At 38.0% G+C, this 18,169-nt stretch overlaps 1 protein-coding gene across 1 annotated transcript in view; it reads left to right on the top strand.

The window, feature by feature from the left end:
* IMPG2 (interphotoreceptor matrix proteoglycan 2) overlaps positions 1 to 18,169 on the top strand; it is a 92,150-nt gene that overhangs the window by 30,009 nt on the left and 43,972 nt on the right. The window contains exons 5-8 of the mRNA XM_012779675.2: positions 5,394 to 5,443; positions 6,838 to 6,920; positions 13,593 to 13,754; positions 17,724 to 17,782. Coding sequence (XP_012635129.1) covers positions 5,394 to 5,443; positions 6,838 to 6,920; positions 13,593 to 13,754; positions 17,724 to 17,782 — 354 coding nt within the window. The remainder of the gene's footprint in view (positions 1 to 5,393; positions 5,444 to 6,837; positions 6,921 to 13,592; positions 13,755 to 17,723; positions 17,783 to 18,169) is intronic.

The following is an 18,169-nucleotide window of genomic DNA, read 5'->3' as shown; positions in this document are numbered from 1 at the left end:
AGTGATGATTCTCCTGCCTCGGCCTCCTGAGTAGCTGGGATTACAGGTGCACACCACCTTGCCTGGCTAATTTTTCTATTTTTAGTAGGACAGGGTCTCACTCTTGTTGAGACTGGTCTTGAACTCCTGAGCTCAAGTGATCCTCCCGCCTCGGCCTCCTAGAGTGCTAGGACCACAGGCATGAGTCACTGCACCCGGCCACTCCTTCAGCACTTATCTCCACTATAGCTAGCCATTTGAAAGAATCTCCACCTACCCCCAGTCACTGCTTAACCCTCTGCCATCTGGTTTTACTGTTATATCTCCAATAACCAATACAAGGCCTGGCCTAGGATATGTGCTTGCTAAATATTTGTTAAAGGAATAACCAAATTTCTGCCAATCACCCAATTATCAGGTTTCCGGTGATATTCTCAGTATAAGGACTGCTGTTTGGGACTTTTTGTGTGTGCATGCCTCAGTTAACTTACATTTGTAGTTGAGGATGCCCATCATGCATCACAAATATAATTTCTTTAAGCAAATATTTTATTCTGTTTGGGATGACATGTGTTAGTGCTCCATTAACCCCAGTTTTCTTTTATATTTGTTTAGTATGTAATATTTTGATAATGCTTCTGCATGTATTTTATTTAGTTTTCATCAACACCTTTATGAAATGGGAGGATGTGTTTCTGTTTTAGAGGTTAAGTACTTGAGTCTCTCAGAGCAGCTAAAGTATTTTCACAAAGTTAATGATACAACTTGGACTAGCACCCAGGATTCTTGGACTCCTTGCCTTGAGTACTTTTGCTGTCACATGCTGATTATAGTAAAAGATTCAAGAGCAAAGCAAAGTACAGAAAGTAATCAAAGTAAGTAGTAATCTGCATATGAACCTATGCTTGGCTTGTCTCAGTGTCTTTAAACTTATGTTCCATGTGGCTATAATCATCTTTTGACACAATCCCACCTGAATTCCACTGACATGATTAAGTAGTAGTGGTGAAGAATGAATAGTGTGCTGGATGACCTCAGGAAATGACACAGTAGGGGGTTGTTTGCTGCTGGTATTAAGCTAAAGGTCTTAGTTGAACAACTTCAAATTTGTGGTTTGGCCTAGAAATAAAGCAGTATTTCTGTCTCTAAACTCAGTACACCTATGTGTTCTAGTGCTGTTGTGAGTGACATTTTAAGAGATGCCTGCAAGAGGCATATTTAATGAGAACATGTAAAACGATTCTTGTTAAGTGTTCTGTTTTTTGCAAGGAGAGTGGGAGGGTATGGGATTAAGAGTTGGAGTGTTAGACAAGTGAGTTGAATTACTGAGAGTTTCCTACTTGCCAGCATTAAAATAATGATGTTATTTTGAATTCAGTAAGATGAAATCGAGTTCCACTGAAATAATCAAACGTCTCCATTCTGAATGCTTGCTTCGTTAGAGAATTAGTTTATTTTCTTTTCAATTCTTTTTCAATTTTTTTTTTTTTTTTTTTTGAGACAGAGTCTCACTCTGTTGCCCTGAGTAAAGTGCCATGGCATCAGCCTAGCTTATAGCAACCTCAAACTCCTGGGCTCAAGTGATCTTCCTGCCTCAGCTTCCCAAGTACCTGGGACTACAGGTGTGTGCCATGATGCCTGGCTAATTTTTCTGTTTTTAGTAGAGATGAGGGTCTCGCTTTTGCTCAGGCTGGTCTCAAATTCCTGGAACTCCTGAGCTCAAGCGATCCTCCTGCTTCGGCCTCCCAGAGTGGGAGTCCTCAGAATTACAGGCATGAGCCACTGCGCCTGGCCTAGAGAATTAGTTTAAATTTGCTTTATATGTGAGTGACAATTTGACCCACCCCAGGTGAGGTTTAATTTCTCTGCTATCTATCTCATTCCAACATCCTGTTCTAGTTGGTATGGTTGTGCTTCCATCCCTTTGCCTTACTATATTCCTCATACCTGGTTGCTATCCATAGGTCTCCACTTCTGACCAGGCTCCCCTTTCTCTTTTTGGGACCTTACACACTTTGACTTTTGGGGTGTTTAGTTTCCGTAGGCCACTATCATGAAAGCCAAGTGAAACTCTTCTGAAGAGTATGGGTCACATAAGAGCCATGTTGTGAGGCAGTGAATTGAGGTGGGTAAGAGGAGGATTTCTGTGACTCAGTGGGCCTGTTTTACATCACAGCTCCTCTGTTGGCTAGTAGTGTGATCCTGAACAAATTCTTAACCTCTTCTAGCATTAGTTTCCTCATCTGTCTAAATGGGGATAATAGGATCTCCTTCTTAAGGTGATTGCTAGAATTAAGTGATTTAACCAAGACAAAGCACTTAGCACAGTGCTTGACACATTATGAGGGCTCATTAAATGCAGTTGTAATTATTCTTGCTGTTATTATTGAAAGGGAACTAAATACAGTTGGGAATTTTTGTGTGAGCCTGGGAAAATTGCTTTGTCCATTCAGACCTCATTTGTTCGTTTTTGAAATGAAGGTTATGGTATCTGTTCCAAATGGATCTGAATCCTATTGTTTTTAGCTCCACCTCCTGCAACCCAGAAAGTCTCTTGATGCTTTCTTATCACTCAGGCCTGCCTTTGCTCATTGAAATGACTTGTCCATATTTTATCTTCCTGTAGGTTCTTCTAGATGATAGCTCACTTAGTAAGCAATTCTATCCAAATGTGCTCTAAATAACCAATAGTAATAGGTTTGATTTAATAGTTTAATATGTTTTTTAGATAGTATTTTTAAAAACCAGCAGTATAATTATGGTAAGTTCTTTTTTTTTTTTTTCCTTCTGAGATAGGATCTCACTCTCTTTTTCCCAGGCTAGAATGCAGTAGCATCATCATAGCTCACTGCAACGTCAAACTCCTGGGCTTGAGCAATCCTCCTGCCCTAGCCTCCCAAGTAGCTTGGACAACACTTGGCTAATTTTTCTATTTTTTGTAGAGACACTCTTGCTCAGGCTGGTCTCCAACTCCTGGCCTCAAGAGATCTTCCTGCTTTAGCTTCCCAACATGTTAGGATTACAGGCATGAGACACTGAGCCCACCAACATTTTTTATACTCATTGTTTCTCAAATTTCCTACTAAAGTCTGGGGGCTTTAGAGAACATGCTCCTAGTTGACCTTCCCACTCCAGCTCCAATAGTAAAATGCCTTTGAATTATCATATTTTATCTTAATATCCATTTAAACTTTATATTCTACTCTATAATATAGCCATATTTGCTATAATATTCAAATGTTTTAATTACATTTCAGTTGCTTTTAAATCCCCACCTGCTTAAGCTTCCAGTGAACTTGATGCCTTAAGATATGTCATGTTTATCTGGTGGTTTTGAGTACTTCTTATGACCTAATTTCGAGCAGCAGGGTAATCTATAGGAATGGTTCTGGAGATGGGACTTACTGGCACCTGGGCAAATCTATGAGGAAGAAATTTTTTATGTATGTATGTATGTATGAGACAGAGTCTCACTGTTTTGCCTGGAATAGAGTGCCGTGGCATCAGCCTAGCTCACAGCAACCTCAAATTCCTGGGATCAAGCGATCCTTCCGCCTCAGCCTCCAGAGTAGCTGGGACTACAGGCATGCGCCACCATGCCCGGCTAATTTTTTTCTATATATTTTTAGTTGGCCAATTAATTTCTTTCTATTTTTAGTAGAGACCAGGTCTCACTCTTGCTCAGGCTGGTTTCAAACTCCTGACCTTGAGCGATCCTCCCGCCTCGGCCTCCCAGAGTGCTAGGATTACAGGCATGAGCCACTGAGCTCAGCCTGAGACATTTTTAACTGTGTTCAGATCACCATAGGATGCTGACTTGTGTAGTGTTGAAGATAGTTTTCATTTTCACCTATGATTTGAAAACTGACACAATCACCACTGATCCATCACCTTTGGAAAAGGTTAATGGAACAACCCTTTCCCTTTAGGACATGTATACAAATGTTAAAGTTCTAAAACATCCCCAGATTACTATAGTTTAACTTTTATAGCTTTGGGATATATGAGAATCTGAATTTGTGGAAACCTATTTTCTTTCCTTTAAGAGTAAGGACTTTCTCAGGTTATCTTGTCACCTCTTCTCATCTTTGCTTGCACTTGCAGGATGGCATGGTAAAGGGACAGCTGGGAGACCTAACACCTCTTTGCAGTGTGGCCTATAGCAAGTCATTTCTCTAAGCTTGACTTTCTTTACTTTCTTTTCATAAAAAGATTTCATCTCAAATGAGATGAGATTCATGGTTATTTGTTGCCTCTGGCAGCCAGTATTTTCCTATCTGCTACTTATTGCATTTGTAATCATTTTGCATTTCTGTAAGACTGTAACCTTCATAGACCTTGAGTGTTTTGCTCACAGCTATATGCCAAGTACATTCTACACTGCTTAGCACATAATATTCATTTAGTCATTCATCCCAAAAATATCTTTTTAATGCCTACTAAAAGCTAGATACTGTTTTAGGCACTAGAAATATAGCAGGAATATGACAGGCAAAGTCCCTAATCTCATGGAATTTAGATTCTTTTTTTTTTTTTTTTTTTGAGACAGAGTCTCACTTTGTTGCCCAGGCTAGAGTGAGTGCCGTGGCGTCAGCCTGGCTCACAGCAACCTCAATCTCCGGGGCTCAGCGATCCTACTGCCTCAGCCTCCCGAGTAGCTGGGACTACAGGCATGCGCCACCATGCCCGGCTAATTTTTTGTATATATATTTTTAGTTGGTCAATTAATTTATTTCTATTTTTGGTAGAGACGGGGTCTCGCTCAGGCTGGTTTTGAACTCCTGACCTTGAGCAATCCGCCCGCCTCGGCCTCCCAAAGTGCTAGGATTACAGGCGTGAGCCACCGCGCCTGGCCTATGGAATTTAGATTCTTAATCCAGTCTGGTTCAGTAGAATTTACTATGATGATGGAAATGTTCTTTGCTTATTCCAATATGGTAACCATTAGCCACATGTGACTATTGAGCACTTGAAATGTGGCTAATGTGAATGAGGAACTGAATTTTTAACTTTGCTTAATTTTATTAGTGTAAATTGCTGCATATGTCCAGTGGCTATCATATTGGTAGTACCATTCTAGAGAATTAAGGGATTGGGGACAGAGATAAGTAGATAAATAAAATAATTTCACATAGTGAAAAGACCTGAGAAGAAATAAAACAGGATGATGAAATAGTAACTAGGGAAGTTCTCTAGGTCTGGTACTGCTAGTTAAGTAGGCATCAATAAATGTAAAATAAATGAAGACTAATATGAAGACTAATTTTTTTTAAAACTTTGCTAAATGGCACTTAGGTTTGGGAAGCCTTATTTGGAGATCTAGTTATTTCCTTTTCAGAAAACAAACCCCAAATCCAAAAAGAAACCCTCACGTTTCTATCATCTTATTAATGGCGAACGTTTTTTCCCTCTAGCCCTGAATTATCATCTCCAGTCCCTGTTGGTGATACCTCAACATTGGGAGGTATGATTTTATACCTTTATTCACTTTTCTTTTAAAAATTAATTATGGTTAAAAGGAATCTTGCAAGCAAGTACATTTTTTCAGCTTACATTTAAAAAATATCTGGTTTCTCTCTATATGTCGTTGAGAGTATCAAGAAAAAGTAATTATTTTCACTTATTTTATGGCATTATGTTGGGGGTACTTAAAAATCTTTGTTACGTATAGTACAAATCAGAATATCATTTAAAACAAATGTATGACCTAATGAATTATTTTAAGGCAAACATTGTGTAACCACTACCTATGTCAAAAAGTAGAACCTTTCTAGCCTCATCATTTGTCATTGTCCTGTAGAGTTTCTCAAAGTAAGGATTTTTCTGATTACAATTTGTAAATTGAAAGTTTGTGGCAACCCTACATGGAGCAAGTCTATCAGTGCCATTTTTCCAAGAGCATGTGCTCATTTGATGTCCCTATGTCACCATTTTTTATCAATAAAGTATTTTTAATTAAGTTATGTACATTGTTTTGTAGACATAATGCTATTACACACTTAATAGTCTGCTGTATAGTGTAAACATATCTTTTATATGCACTTGGAAGCTAAAAAAGAATTGTGCAGTATTTTCGAGGTATGCCTGTATTAGAAATTGCAAACGTATACAAAAATAGAATGGCAAAATGAGGTCCATTTTCAACAATTGTCATATTGTGGTCAATCTCCAACTGTCACCTGCTTCCCCTCTGGTAAAGATACTTCTTTCAGTAACTGTCCCCTTTACTAGATAGCTCTTTAAATGTAGAAACTTTGTCTTTCTATCCATAGCATTTTGCACAGAGCCTGGCATATCGCAGGTGCTCAATAAATGCTTGTTGAATGAGTTATAATTATTTCTTGTTCTGGGAAGATTCTGTGCAAATTTGTCTTGAGATCAGAATGTACCAAATTTCCGAAAAAGCAAACAACTTACAGAAATGATTTTTTTTTTTTTTTTTTTTTTGAGACAGAGTCTCACTCTGTTGCCCGGGCTAGAGTGCTGTGGCATCAGCCTAGCTCACAGCAACCTCAAACTCCTGGGCTCAAGCAATCCTTCTGTCTCAGCCTCTCAAGTAGCTGGCACTATAGGCATGCGCCACCATGCCTGGCTAATTTTTCTATATATTTTTAGTTGGCCAATTAATTTCTTTCTATTTTTAAGTAGAGAGGGCGTCTCGCTCTTGCTCAGGCTGGTTTTGAACTCCTGACCTTAAGCTATCCTCCTGCCTCGGCCTTCCAGAGTGCTCAGATTACAGGCCTGAGCCACTGCGCCCATCCCAGAAATGATTTTTGAAGTCAATTCCTTATTTCTTGATACAAATTCTGACCTGGTCAGGGATTGAATTCATACATCTATTTTTGTTTTTCTGCTTAGGTGCTGCTGTCAGTGTTTTGTATCCAGAGGCGGCCTCCTTTGAAGGTGCTTCAGAGAGCAGCTTGGAAAGGCCAGAGGAGAGTGTGAGTGATGCTCTATTTTGTTAACTATTAATTAGTTTTTAACATGGAGAATAGGAGTTAAGAGAGAGTTTATATTCCACTGCTAGACTACATAGGACTTCATGTAGTGCCTTCTTGTAAAAATGTTGTGGATTCTAAAACCAGTACATTAAAAAGAATCTAAAGCTGGACATGGTGGCGCCTGCCTGTAGTCCCAGCTATGGGAGGCTGAGGTGGGAGGATCACTTGAGCCCAGGAGTTTGAGGCTGTAGTCAGCTACGATTGTGCCACTACATCCAGTCTGGGTGACAGAGCAAGACCCCATCTCTGGAAAAAGTAATATAAAAGAATCTGAGATTCCTTAGAGACCTGAGTAAATCTGCTCTTATTTGTGAATTCTTGGTGAGGGAAGGCTTCAAATGGTGAATGAAATGAAACAAGGTTTGGGGAACTGTCATGAGGTAATTCTGATACTACTTTAGCAAGAGTTTCTCACTGGTTCAATCTCAGTTTTTGATCACTTGAAAATGTCTTCATTATGTCCCTATTCTAGAAAGATATTTTATATCTATATCCAATTCTGGATTGAGAACTTTTTTTGTCAAGCTTTTATTTTATTATCCTCTGACTTCTATTGTTGCTACTAAGAACTCAACTATCAGCTCAGTCTTCACTCCCTTGTGGGTAATCTGGTTGTTTTCTGTGGCTGCTTTTAAGATATATATCTTCAAATATATGTATATATATTCACGCACATTTATGTTTGGGATTCTGCAATTTCACAAAAGTGGGTACAAGTGTATATTTATTTATTTTGCTTTGGATTTGTTGTATTTACTTAATATGAAGCTTTATGTCTAACATAAATTCTGAGAAATTCTCAGCTGTTATTTCCTGTGATTGGATTATATGTCTGACCTCATTTTATCTCCCATGTCTCTTAACTAATGACTTTCCCTTTTTTGTCTTTCTGTGTTGCATTCAGTTCTGTCTTCTATTCTTCTTTCAATATAGTCTAAAGTGTTATTCAAACTGTACATTGAGCTTTTAGAATCTTTGCTTTATGTGGGAGTCTTTGATGTGACTTTTCAACATGTATAGTCCTTCTGTTTGTATTCTACCCCTTTATGGTATTTAAAACTTAAGTCTAGGTCACAAAGGATCAGCATATGTTCTGTGGAAGCTGCCACCTTCAACACTGCATCACCTCTCTGGATTTCTGTAATTTATCTTTTATTGATACCTTAGGGGCTTTTGTTTGTTTGTTTGTTTGCTTGCTTGTTTTAATTTTTTTTTTTTTTTTTTTTGAGATGGGGTCTCAGTCTGTCACCTGGGCTAGAGTGCTGTGGCATCAGCCTAGCTCATAGAAATCACAAAGACCTGCCTCAGCCTCTCGTAGCCGAGATTACAGGTGCACACCACCATGCCTGGCTAATTTCTCTATTTTTAGTAGAGATGAGGTCTTGCTCTTGCTGAGGCTGGTCTTAAACTTCTGACCTCGAGCGATCCTCCTGCCTCAGCCTCCCAGAGTGGTAGGATTATAAGCATGAGACACTGTGCCCGACCTGCTTGTTTGATTTGACTTTTTTTTTTTTTTCACTTTCTTGCAAAGCAGCTATGCAATATGGAGTAAAATCATTAAAAAAATTTATTCAACATTTTAGGTGTTCTGTGTTAGTAAGATTAGTCAAGATATTTCTTTTATAATAAACTGAAAATGGAAGTCTCGGTCTAAATTTAGTGAGATGAAATTTAATATGGAAAAATGCAAAGTCTTGTGCAAAATTCCCTAAGACTAAGAGTTTTTTTTGTTTTTTTTGAGACAGAGTCTCGCTTTGTTGCCCAGGCTAGAGTGAGTGCCGTGGCATCAGCCTAGTTCATAGCAACCTCAAACTCCTGGACTCAAGCAATCCTCCTGCCTCAGCCTCCCGAGTAGCTGGGACTACAGGCATGCGCCACCATGCCCGGCTAATTTTTTTTTTCTGTATATATTAGTTGGCCAATTAATTTCTTTCTATTTATAGTAGAGACGGGGTCTCGCTTTTGCTCAGGTTGGTTTCGAACTCCTGAACTCAAACAATCCACCCGGCTCGGCCTCCCAAAGAGCTAGGATTACAGGCGTGAGCCACCGCGCCCGGCCAGACTAAGAGTTTTTGTTGGTATTAGTCTCGCTATGAATCAGTAGTATGATGCAGTTATGGAGAAAACAAAACTAGTAAAAACTAGTGTAATTTTAGATTGCTTTAATAGAAATCTAAAGTCTATTGTAAGGGAGGTGGTAATCCTACCATGTGTTAATTGATTAGACCTCACTTGTGGGTGCCACATTCTAAGACAGACATTGGGAGCTTCAGCAGTATCTGGAAGAGAGGAACTAGTGAAAGGTCGTGGAAGAAACGATAACTGCTTGTACATATTTGAAGGATTCTCTGGGACTACAGTTTTTATATGTGCTCTAGGTTATAGAACTTGGATCAATGGCAGAATTTATAGGGAGCTAGATTTGGGTTTAATAAGAACAACTTTCCAACCATGAGAGCTTTTAGGAAGTGTAATAGTCTATTTTGCCTTTGAAAGTCACACTTCTTTCTCAGCAGAGCCATTTAAACTGGTGACAAGCAGCCATTTGTCAGGGATTTTACAGAGAGAACTCAAGCATCAGAAGGGATGGTGGGATCTTTGAGGTTCTTTCCCATTCTGAAGTTTTGAAGGTCTCAGATTATGTATGATCCGTCAGGGATGAAAAATGACACAATGGAAAAAAGCACCCGTGTTCTATTCCTGACTCTGCTATTGGCTCACTGTGAGTCCTTGGGGTACTCATTCATCCTGTCCAATCCCTGGTTTTCTTATGTATCAAAATGGAAGGACTTGGATTAAATGAGCTCCAGCGTGCTTTGCATCGGCAGTTATTACTGTAGTGTCCTAGTAGTGACATTCTACTTTCCTCATTTCTCCTGCCTTTATTAACTGGAATTCTTGTGTAAAAAACTGTTATTACTTCTTTCTTATTTTTTCATATCAGTATGGACTCATGGATAGTTATTTTATTCTTTGGGTTATAATCCAATATCTATTTTGTTCTTAAATTATTTTACCTTTGACTAGAAGACCTGGGTTTTAATGTTACAGAGTAGAAAAAGTTTGTTGAATATGATTTTAGATTCCATATAGCAAACTAACCTTTAATAAATTACTACTTGTTAAATTTGGTGTAGTATCAGAAAAGAATATTCACAATTATCTGAAAATATTCCTCCCCCGGTATATATCCACGTGGATGGTTTTTTTTTCCATATACTTCAATTAAAACAGCATATTGTAACTAATTGAATTCAGATGCAGATATGAGAATCCACTGTATTCTATTATTCTAGACCAGGGGTGGGGAACATTTTCATGTTGGAAGGCTGCATTAATTTAGCTATAGTCAAATAAGGCTGCATTCAAGAAACTTCAATTAGATAGACTTAAAAATGTATACTATTTTGTAAAAATCTAATTACTATGTACTTAATAATTTAAAAAAATGAAAACTATTTGTTAATTTTAAGGTTAAGTAATTTTTTAATGCCTTTGTTGTATCTGCTTTTTGTTGGAAAGCATTTGAATATTTGGTTACAGCATGCAGGTCTACAGTTTCAGTTGATCCTCTAGATGAGTATCAGTCATTGGTGACCTTAAGGGCATCTTGATTTGGGTTAGGTAGGAGAATGTAGATTCATAGTAATAAGTGGTTGAAAAACAAGAAAGCATTTTTCAGGCATGTCCCCAAAGGCCTGGGTATTTTTCTATATTTCAATTGGATCTTTCTTAGCGTCAATGACTTTAAAATGTCATCTACTGAGAGCTCAATCAATCCATCTGTAGTTCTTTAGGTGCCTTCTTTGGTGATATGAACTAGGTGAGGCAGAAATGCAAATTTAAGTGTGATGTTATGATTCTCAAAGTCAGTGAACCTTTCATTGTATTCTCCAATTGATAGGTCTATAACGGCTGTGTATTCTTCAAATGATTTGCATATATCATCCTGCTCATCAGTGACTTTTGCTAACAGGGGAAAATGTTCATCTAAAATTTCCTTTTGAAAAAGAAGTCTTTTGAAAAAAGATAGCTTTTTTCAAAATGCTTGGATTTTTTGCCACATATCATATATAGACTTAGTTTTACCTTGTGAAGAAATATTCAAGTCGTTTTGATTTGACATGATATCACACAGAAATATTACATTCCTATAGAAATCTTCTTTCAATAATTCACATTGCTGATTCTGTTCTTCATAAAATTTAACTATCTGTTCTTGCAGAGATAAAATTTTGGCTAACACCTCTCCCTGTGATAGCCAACACACATTAGAATGATATAGCAAATCCACACTGAATACCTCATCGTTCACCTTTAGCATGTTATGAAACTGACAATCCCATGTTGCATTTGCAGGAATACAGTTAACAATACTTATAACTGGTTGCAATGTGTCACTTAGAATAGTAGCTTTAGCACAGAGATTTTGCTGATGCAAGATACAGTGAAAAAAATGAGAGCATCAGGATCTGTTAATATCTTTTTAAAAAATCTATGTAATAAGATTTTCCTGTCATGGAAGGTGCAGGTAGGTAATATATGCACTGTCTGTACATATGCTCACTAAATTTGCCAAATTCAGTCTAACTGCATATTTGTCTTAAAATTTGTTGGAGATAGCTATTCCCCATGTTCTGTTCACAAGAGTGCCCAAAGTGAGTAACTCTTTGTAGCAAAGAAAATCTGTTATGACCCCAATAAAGTATAAAACCTGTACTGAGTCAGTAGTATCAGTTGATTCATCCAGAGCAATTGAATAATATACATTTTCCTTTTGAAGTATTACATAAAGTTGTTCTGTTAAGTTGAAGTCTAATTCATGCTGCTGATCAATTATGGTACTCCTTGAAAGAGGTAGTTTTTTGTACTTTGAAACATTAGGGTCTAAGCATCCTACAACTTTGACAGTACATTCTTTCACAATTTCTACATCACTCAATGGCTTCCCTTTTCTTCTGAATATATAAGCTATTTAATATGTTGCTTTAGTGACATTATTTCCAGGTCTTATTGCTGCTTGAAAGAATTGTCTTTGCTTTTGCTTTTCATCTTTTAATTTCTGCAGTACAACCTTTCAGGCCTCTCCCTCTAATTTAACATATTTGTGGTCCTTATGAGTGTTATAATGCTGATAATTTCTTTTTTTTTTTTTTGAGACAGAGTCTCACTTTGTTGCCCAGGCTAGAGTGAGTGCCGTGGCGTCAGCCTGGCTCACAGCAACCTCAATCTCCGGGGCTCAGCGATCCTACTGCCTCAGCCTCCCGAGTAGCTGGGACTACAGGCATGCGCCACCATGCCCGGCTAATTTTTTGTATATATATTTTTAGTTGGTCAATTAATTTATTTCTATTTTTGGTAGAGACGGGGTCTCGCTCAGGCTGGTTTCGAACTCCTGACCTTGAGCAATCCGCCCGCCTCAGCCTCCCAAAGTGCTAGGATTACAGGCGTGAGCCACCACGCCCGGCTGATAATTTCTTTAATGTTGATACTGCAGTATCACAAAGCTAGTACGTCATCTTTAGCAGAAACAAGATAATATTGCAATTCCCAATTGCAATTCATTAAAAAATCTGTTTTCTTCCTTCAGTGTTCTCTTGGTCTTCTTTGACATGATGGGCTGTTAAGCAGATAGAATTAAAAAATACTGTTGAAGCTGTGCAGCTATTCACACATTTCACTTCAAGCACAAACACAGTGCCCTGTTGTCAGAAGCTGATAACAGATTGGTGTACTCAACTCCCATAAACTCTTGCCAATGAGCCTCCTGTGGTTGTGGCACCAGTCAGGCAGGGGAAGTTAGAACTAAATCATGAGCATAGCTTTTATGGCTTACTAATGTTCTAATTGTGTCTGTCAATCTGAGGATTATTTTGTTGAAACTTATTTTATTCTTTGGTGTTTTAAATACATTCACTTTTAAAATAAAATAAAAATATAAAAGACAAACAAAAGCGTATTAATAAAAATAAAAGGATTTGTTCTGTAAAATTTGGATTCAGTCAAAAGCCCGCACTTAAGGACCTAGAAGGCCACAGGCTCTCCACCCATGCACGTTAAAGAATTCGCAAAAAATATAAACAATGTACTCTTCCCATAACTTTTTTTATTTTACATGTAATAGGCTTATTATTTCAGAATAAAGTAATAACTATTTTTTAAAAATTTATAAACTTTCTGTTTGGTAATTATTTATAGATAAAACTCACATAAACCAAACTACTTTGGGTTTCTCAATGATTTTTAAGAGTTTTAAAGGGGCTTTAAGACCAAAAGGTTTGAGAAACACCCTTCGAGGCTATTTTTAGATGATAATTATAGCATGGTCAACTCTTTTTTCACTTATTTTGGTTGTTTCCTGTGGAAAATTTTCTACCATCCCCCACACTGGTCAGTGTGTGTTCAAAGGAATGAACACATGCATAGTAATTTTAATATTAGCCTATGTCTTAAAGTCCACCCAATTTGTTCCAAAGTATAATTTTATATAAAAGGTTGTCATCAGAAGTTGTCTTTGGCACCATATCTGATGCATTGTAGGCAATATCAATAAATGTTTGTTGATTGGATGAATAAACGTTGACACTTACTGTTCTTTCTCTAAAAATCCAGATTAGCAATGAAATTGAGACTGTGATAGAAGAACCCACAAAGCCAGCAGCTGAACAGATTGCAGAATTCAGTATCCACCTTTTGGGGAAGCAATACAGGGAAGAACTACAGGATCCCTCCAGCTTCTACCACCAGCACCTTGTAGAAGAGTTTATTTCAGAGGTGGGTGGTTTGTTTGTTTGTTTTTTAATAAACAAGACAGTTTGCTGGTGATGTAAATTTCCCTTATTCACAACACTGTTCAAAGGTAGGTTTTGGATTCAAGCTGTTCATCTAGGTGGTTCCTGGGGTGGTGACATAACCCTTTCTTTGGAAAGCTCTGTGCAAAGTTCACAGAAGGATAGGTGAGTTCTTTCATAGAAACAAAAATCTTGCCATCTGCTAATAAATAAATGTTATTTCTAAATTATACTGCACAGTCAAGCAAAAATGTGTTCTGTGGCATGGTTTTGACTTGATAATATTTGAAGAAACAAGTTTCTTTGAGAAACTACGTACTACGTACAATGTATTATTTTTCTTGAGGTAACATTAAATTTGATTTTTTTCATTTCATCTTTAGTTTCATTTTTTTAAATTGAAAATTTTGATTAGTTAACACCTACATAATACTTGGTACAAAGTTTAGAAGCACAAAAGGGGATCCAGTGAAAAATTTTCTTCCCATCTCTGTTCCTTAGTTGGAGGTGTTTTTATTAATAAAGAGGAATTTCTTTAAAGAACAGTGGATTAGACCATCCCATAACTTTACTTTCTGGAAGAATTCTACAAAGGACGAAAACTCAAGATTCTTTTAATCAAAAATGACCCATTGGCCCCCTTCTCGTGTGCCTTTGCTCTTGTATAATAAAACATTAAATGCCCTTCTTTGTCTGATGACGTATCATCCCTTCCTGTTTATTTATTTTTCATTCCCTTTTGATGCAGTTCTCTTTGGCCAAATTTGTCAACTCCATTACCTTGGATTAATTTCCTTTCCCAGACACTGTGTCCACATGGGAAATAAAAATGTGCATCTCTTAGCCAAACAGCATCATTGCAGCCATCAGACCTGGGGAGTGCAGGCCAGACAATTCATTTTCTTAGATGTGTGGCCAAGTTCAAGTTGCAAGACTATCTGGTATGTGGAAGAATTGTCAGCCAGGCCAGTGGCCACCTGGCATCAGATAGTGTCTTGGATTGGCTGTCTGGTTTTGCTGCCCTTTGATTAAGGAACCTTTAATATGCCTTAGTGTTTGGCTAAATAATTGCGTGGAATCACTGCAGATTTAGAGAAAGTTCAATAAACACTCTGAAAAACTTCTGCAGCAGGGACTTTATGGAGTAGGTAGCTATTGAGTCGAGGTGACTTGAGGGTGGTGAAGGGTTTGGGCCTACCGTGAAACACCTTCCCTGGCTTATCTCTACACCACTGTTCCCTCCCCTGGAGTGAAATGTTCTACCAACAGCCACTTCATATAGAACAGCAGACGCGAGGGTCATGTCTCTGAAGAATCCCGTCACCATGTTTATTACAAACTGAAGGGTCCTCCAGCTCTCGCCCTTTAGGGCACAGTCACACGGATTGTTCCCTAAGCTTCTCTAGGGATTATTGGACGTTGTACAAGGAGAAAGAACGCTTGCTTGGAGAGGATGAGGTTCAGGAGCTATTACTCCTTTTCTTTATGAGGGGAATGGTAAGAGGAAGAGGAGACAAGATAAGCTTGGGACAACATGAAGGACGACATCAGAGAGGGAAAGGTCAGTGTGGTAGGCTTGGCAGTGTTGGTAGCTGAAGGCAGTCACAGTGTCAACGCAGCCCCCTCGCATGCTGCTCTACGCAGGCTGCGTGCATTCTGTCTGTGCTCACAGCAGCTATGCGGATGAGCATCTCCATTTTACAGACAAGGCCCCCGAGGCCAAATAACTTGTTCATGGTCATTTTAGCCTCTCTAGGAGTAGGAGTGAAAATCAGTTCTCCTCTTGCCTTTCAAAGTGCTCCTTCCTTTATATTTTACATAGTCCCCTTCATTTTAATTCAGGGTGAAGTTATGGTGAACTTCACAGTTTTCCCAGTCCTGGTCCTAATTCTAAAGCATATTTATCATGAGGCAGGGGGAAGAGGCAATGTAATTCAGTGGGAAGAATATGGGCTTCAGTGTTAGAGAAATTGGGGTTGAATAAATTCTGATTCAGCCACTCACCAAAAGTGTGATCCTGCCCAAGTTACTTGATATCTTATGGTCTCAGTTTTCTCATCCATAAAATTGTGATAATATGGATCTCTTGGGATTATTGTAAGTCTTTGAAGTAATATTGCAAAGCACCAGACACCTATTAATATTGATGTTAATTAATATCACCTAATGATATTAACTAATATTAATATTACCTATTAATATTGATGTTAATAAAGTAGAATAACTTCTTACAACTGGACCCTTGTACAGTGGCTAACTGCGTGTGATAAATTAGAATACAATACCTACACATATTTAGACTCAAGAGATGGCAAAGCCCAGGCTGGGATGGGTTTAGTAATAACATACAGTTGTACAGCATTTTTCAGTTAGTGGAATACTTTTAGGTACATTCATTTTAATCTTATAAAAATAGATGTGGTAAGTGGGCAGGGCAGTATTAGTTCCAAAAAAGAAGGCTTGTGCATGGGCACTGCCAGCAAAAAAAAAAAAAAAATAGCAGAGACTAAGCCTCAGTCTTCTGATTCCCAGTCCTGTAGATTCTACTCCTCACCCCCCACAAGAATTATAACACTTCTCTCTTTCCTTTCAGAGAGTAAAACAAGGCAAATTACTGTAGCCAAAACATTTTATGGGTTTGGACTCCCTATTCTTAAGGCATGAAGATCTTCTTCAGTGAACCAAGATTTTTTAAAAATCCCAATCTCCTGATTATATGAGAACTTGGTTAAAAGTAGATACCCAGAGATGTCACCAAGGTCCATTAACTTATTTCCTTTGTTCTGCCCCATGTTAGTCCCATGGTGACCCATCTGGTGAAGTTGTCACTTTCCAAAATATTATGGATTACTCAATTTTGTTAAAACATGTATTTGTATACAACCTGATTCTTTTTGCACCTTTATTCCAGTCTAGTATTCTTTTTTTTTACCTCTCTAGTCACTAAACTCATAAGGAGTTACATGGCTGGATTTTAAAGAGTAATAAAACTGGCTTCTGCAGATGTGATGCTCAGAAATTGATCTTTTGACCAGCTGAGTTGTCTGGCCATTGCTTCACAGCTTCCTTTGTGCTAAGCAGTCATCAAGGCCTCTCTCCTGGGGCTTCCCAGGACTGGCAGATTTCTTTCTAATGTTGAGTGTGTCCATGATCTTCTTGTGTTGTAGGACCAGGAAAGAGATGCCACCAGACACTTGCACATTTATAAAAAACAAATACTAGGCTGTTTGTCAGTGTGTGTGCTATGGCCAGATTTCTAATCTGAGCAACGACATTTAAAAATGCTATTATGGACTGGGCATGGTGGCTCACCCCTGTAATCCTAGCACTCTGGGAGGCTAAGGTGGGAGAATTTCTTGAGGTCAGGAGTTCGAGACCAGCCTGAGCAAGACCCAGACCCCATCTCTACTAAAAATAGAAATAAAAAATTAACTGGGGATGGTGGCTCACACCTGTAGCTACTTGGGAGGCTGAGACAGGAGGATCACTTGAGCCCAGGAGTTTGAAGTTGCTGTGAGCTAGGCTGACACTAAGGCACTCACTCTAGCCTGAACAACAAAGCAAGACTCTGTCTCAAAAAAAAAAAAAAAAAATTGCTATTATGGCTTCTTTTGAAGTGAATTTTTTTTCACATTTCATCACATAGGGGAAAAACAGTGCTTTGCCAATAAGAAGTATGCTTTTTGTAATTTGGAAAAAAAATAATATTAAAGCACATTAAAACCTTATAAGACAAAAAAATGTGGCAGTGTTGAGGTAAAAGCTATTTTCTAACATTGTAACTATTACAACTATTTTTTACTTTTGCTTTCTGACTCCTGTATCTATGGATATGTACAAGCTTCTAATAGTTGTAAACAATACACTTTTTATTTGACTCTTACAAGCATTATTTCCTATATCCTTTTTCACGTTTTGACATCATTATAATTTTTATTTTTATTTTTAACAGGTTGCAAATGCATTCACTGGGTTACCAGGCTACAAGGATATTCGTGTACTTGAATTTAGGTAAATAGACTTACTGATAGAGTAGCACTCTTTGTTCCAAATGGAATATCCTTTATGTTTATTATATATACTCTAAAACAAATTATTTGAATGCTGTAATTCAATGTTATAGTAAATTAGTATTCTTGATGCTAGTTTTTCAGGTTAGGAAACCGAATTAGAAAAAGGCAAAATAATGTATTCAAGGAGACATGCTAGATCTGTAGCTGGGCTGGGGTAAGAACTTAGGAATTCATGTCAAGGGCTTGCTGTTGACAAGTTATACAGCTTTCATGTGGCACTAATGGGAGCCTGAAGTCAGATTAGATATGGACTCAGCATCCTCCTAAATCTTGTCATGATTTTGATATCTTGGTATAAGGCTACTCTTGGAGGGTTGCGTTAGTC

Source organism: Microcebus murinus, chromosome 1 (assembly GCF_040939455.1).
Source record: "Microcebus murinus isolate Inina chromosome 1, M.murinus_Inina_mat1.0, whole genome shotgun sequence".
Taxonomy (NCBI): Eukaryota; Metazoa; Chordata; class Mammalia; order Primates; family Cheirogaleidae; genus Microcebus; species Microcebus murinus.
Note: the sequence above shows the minus strand (reverse complement) of the source record. Positions and strands in the feature narration are given on the sequence as shown.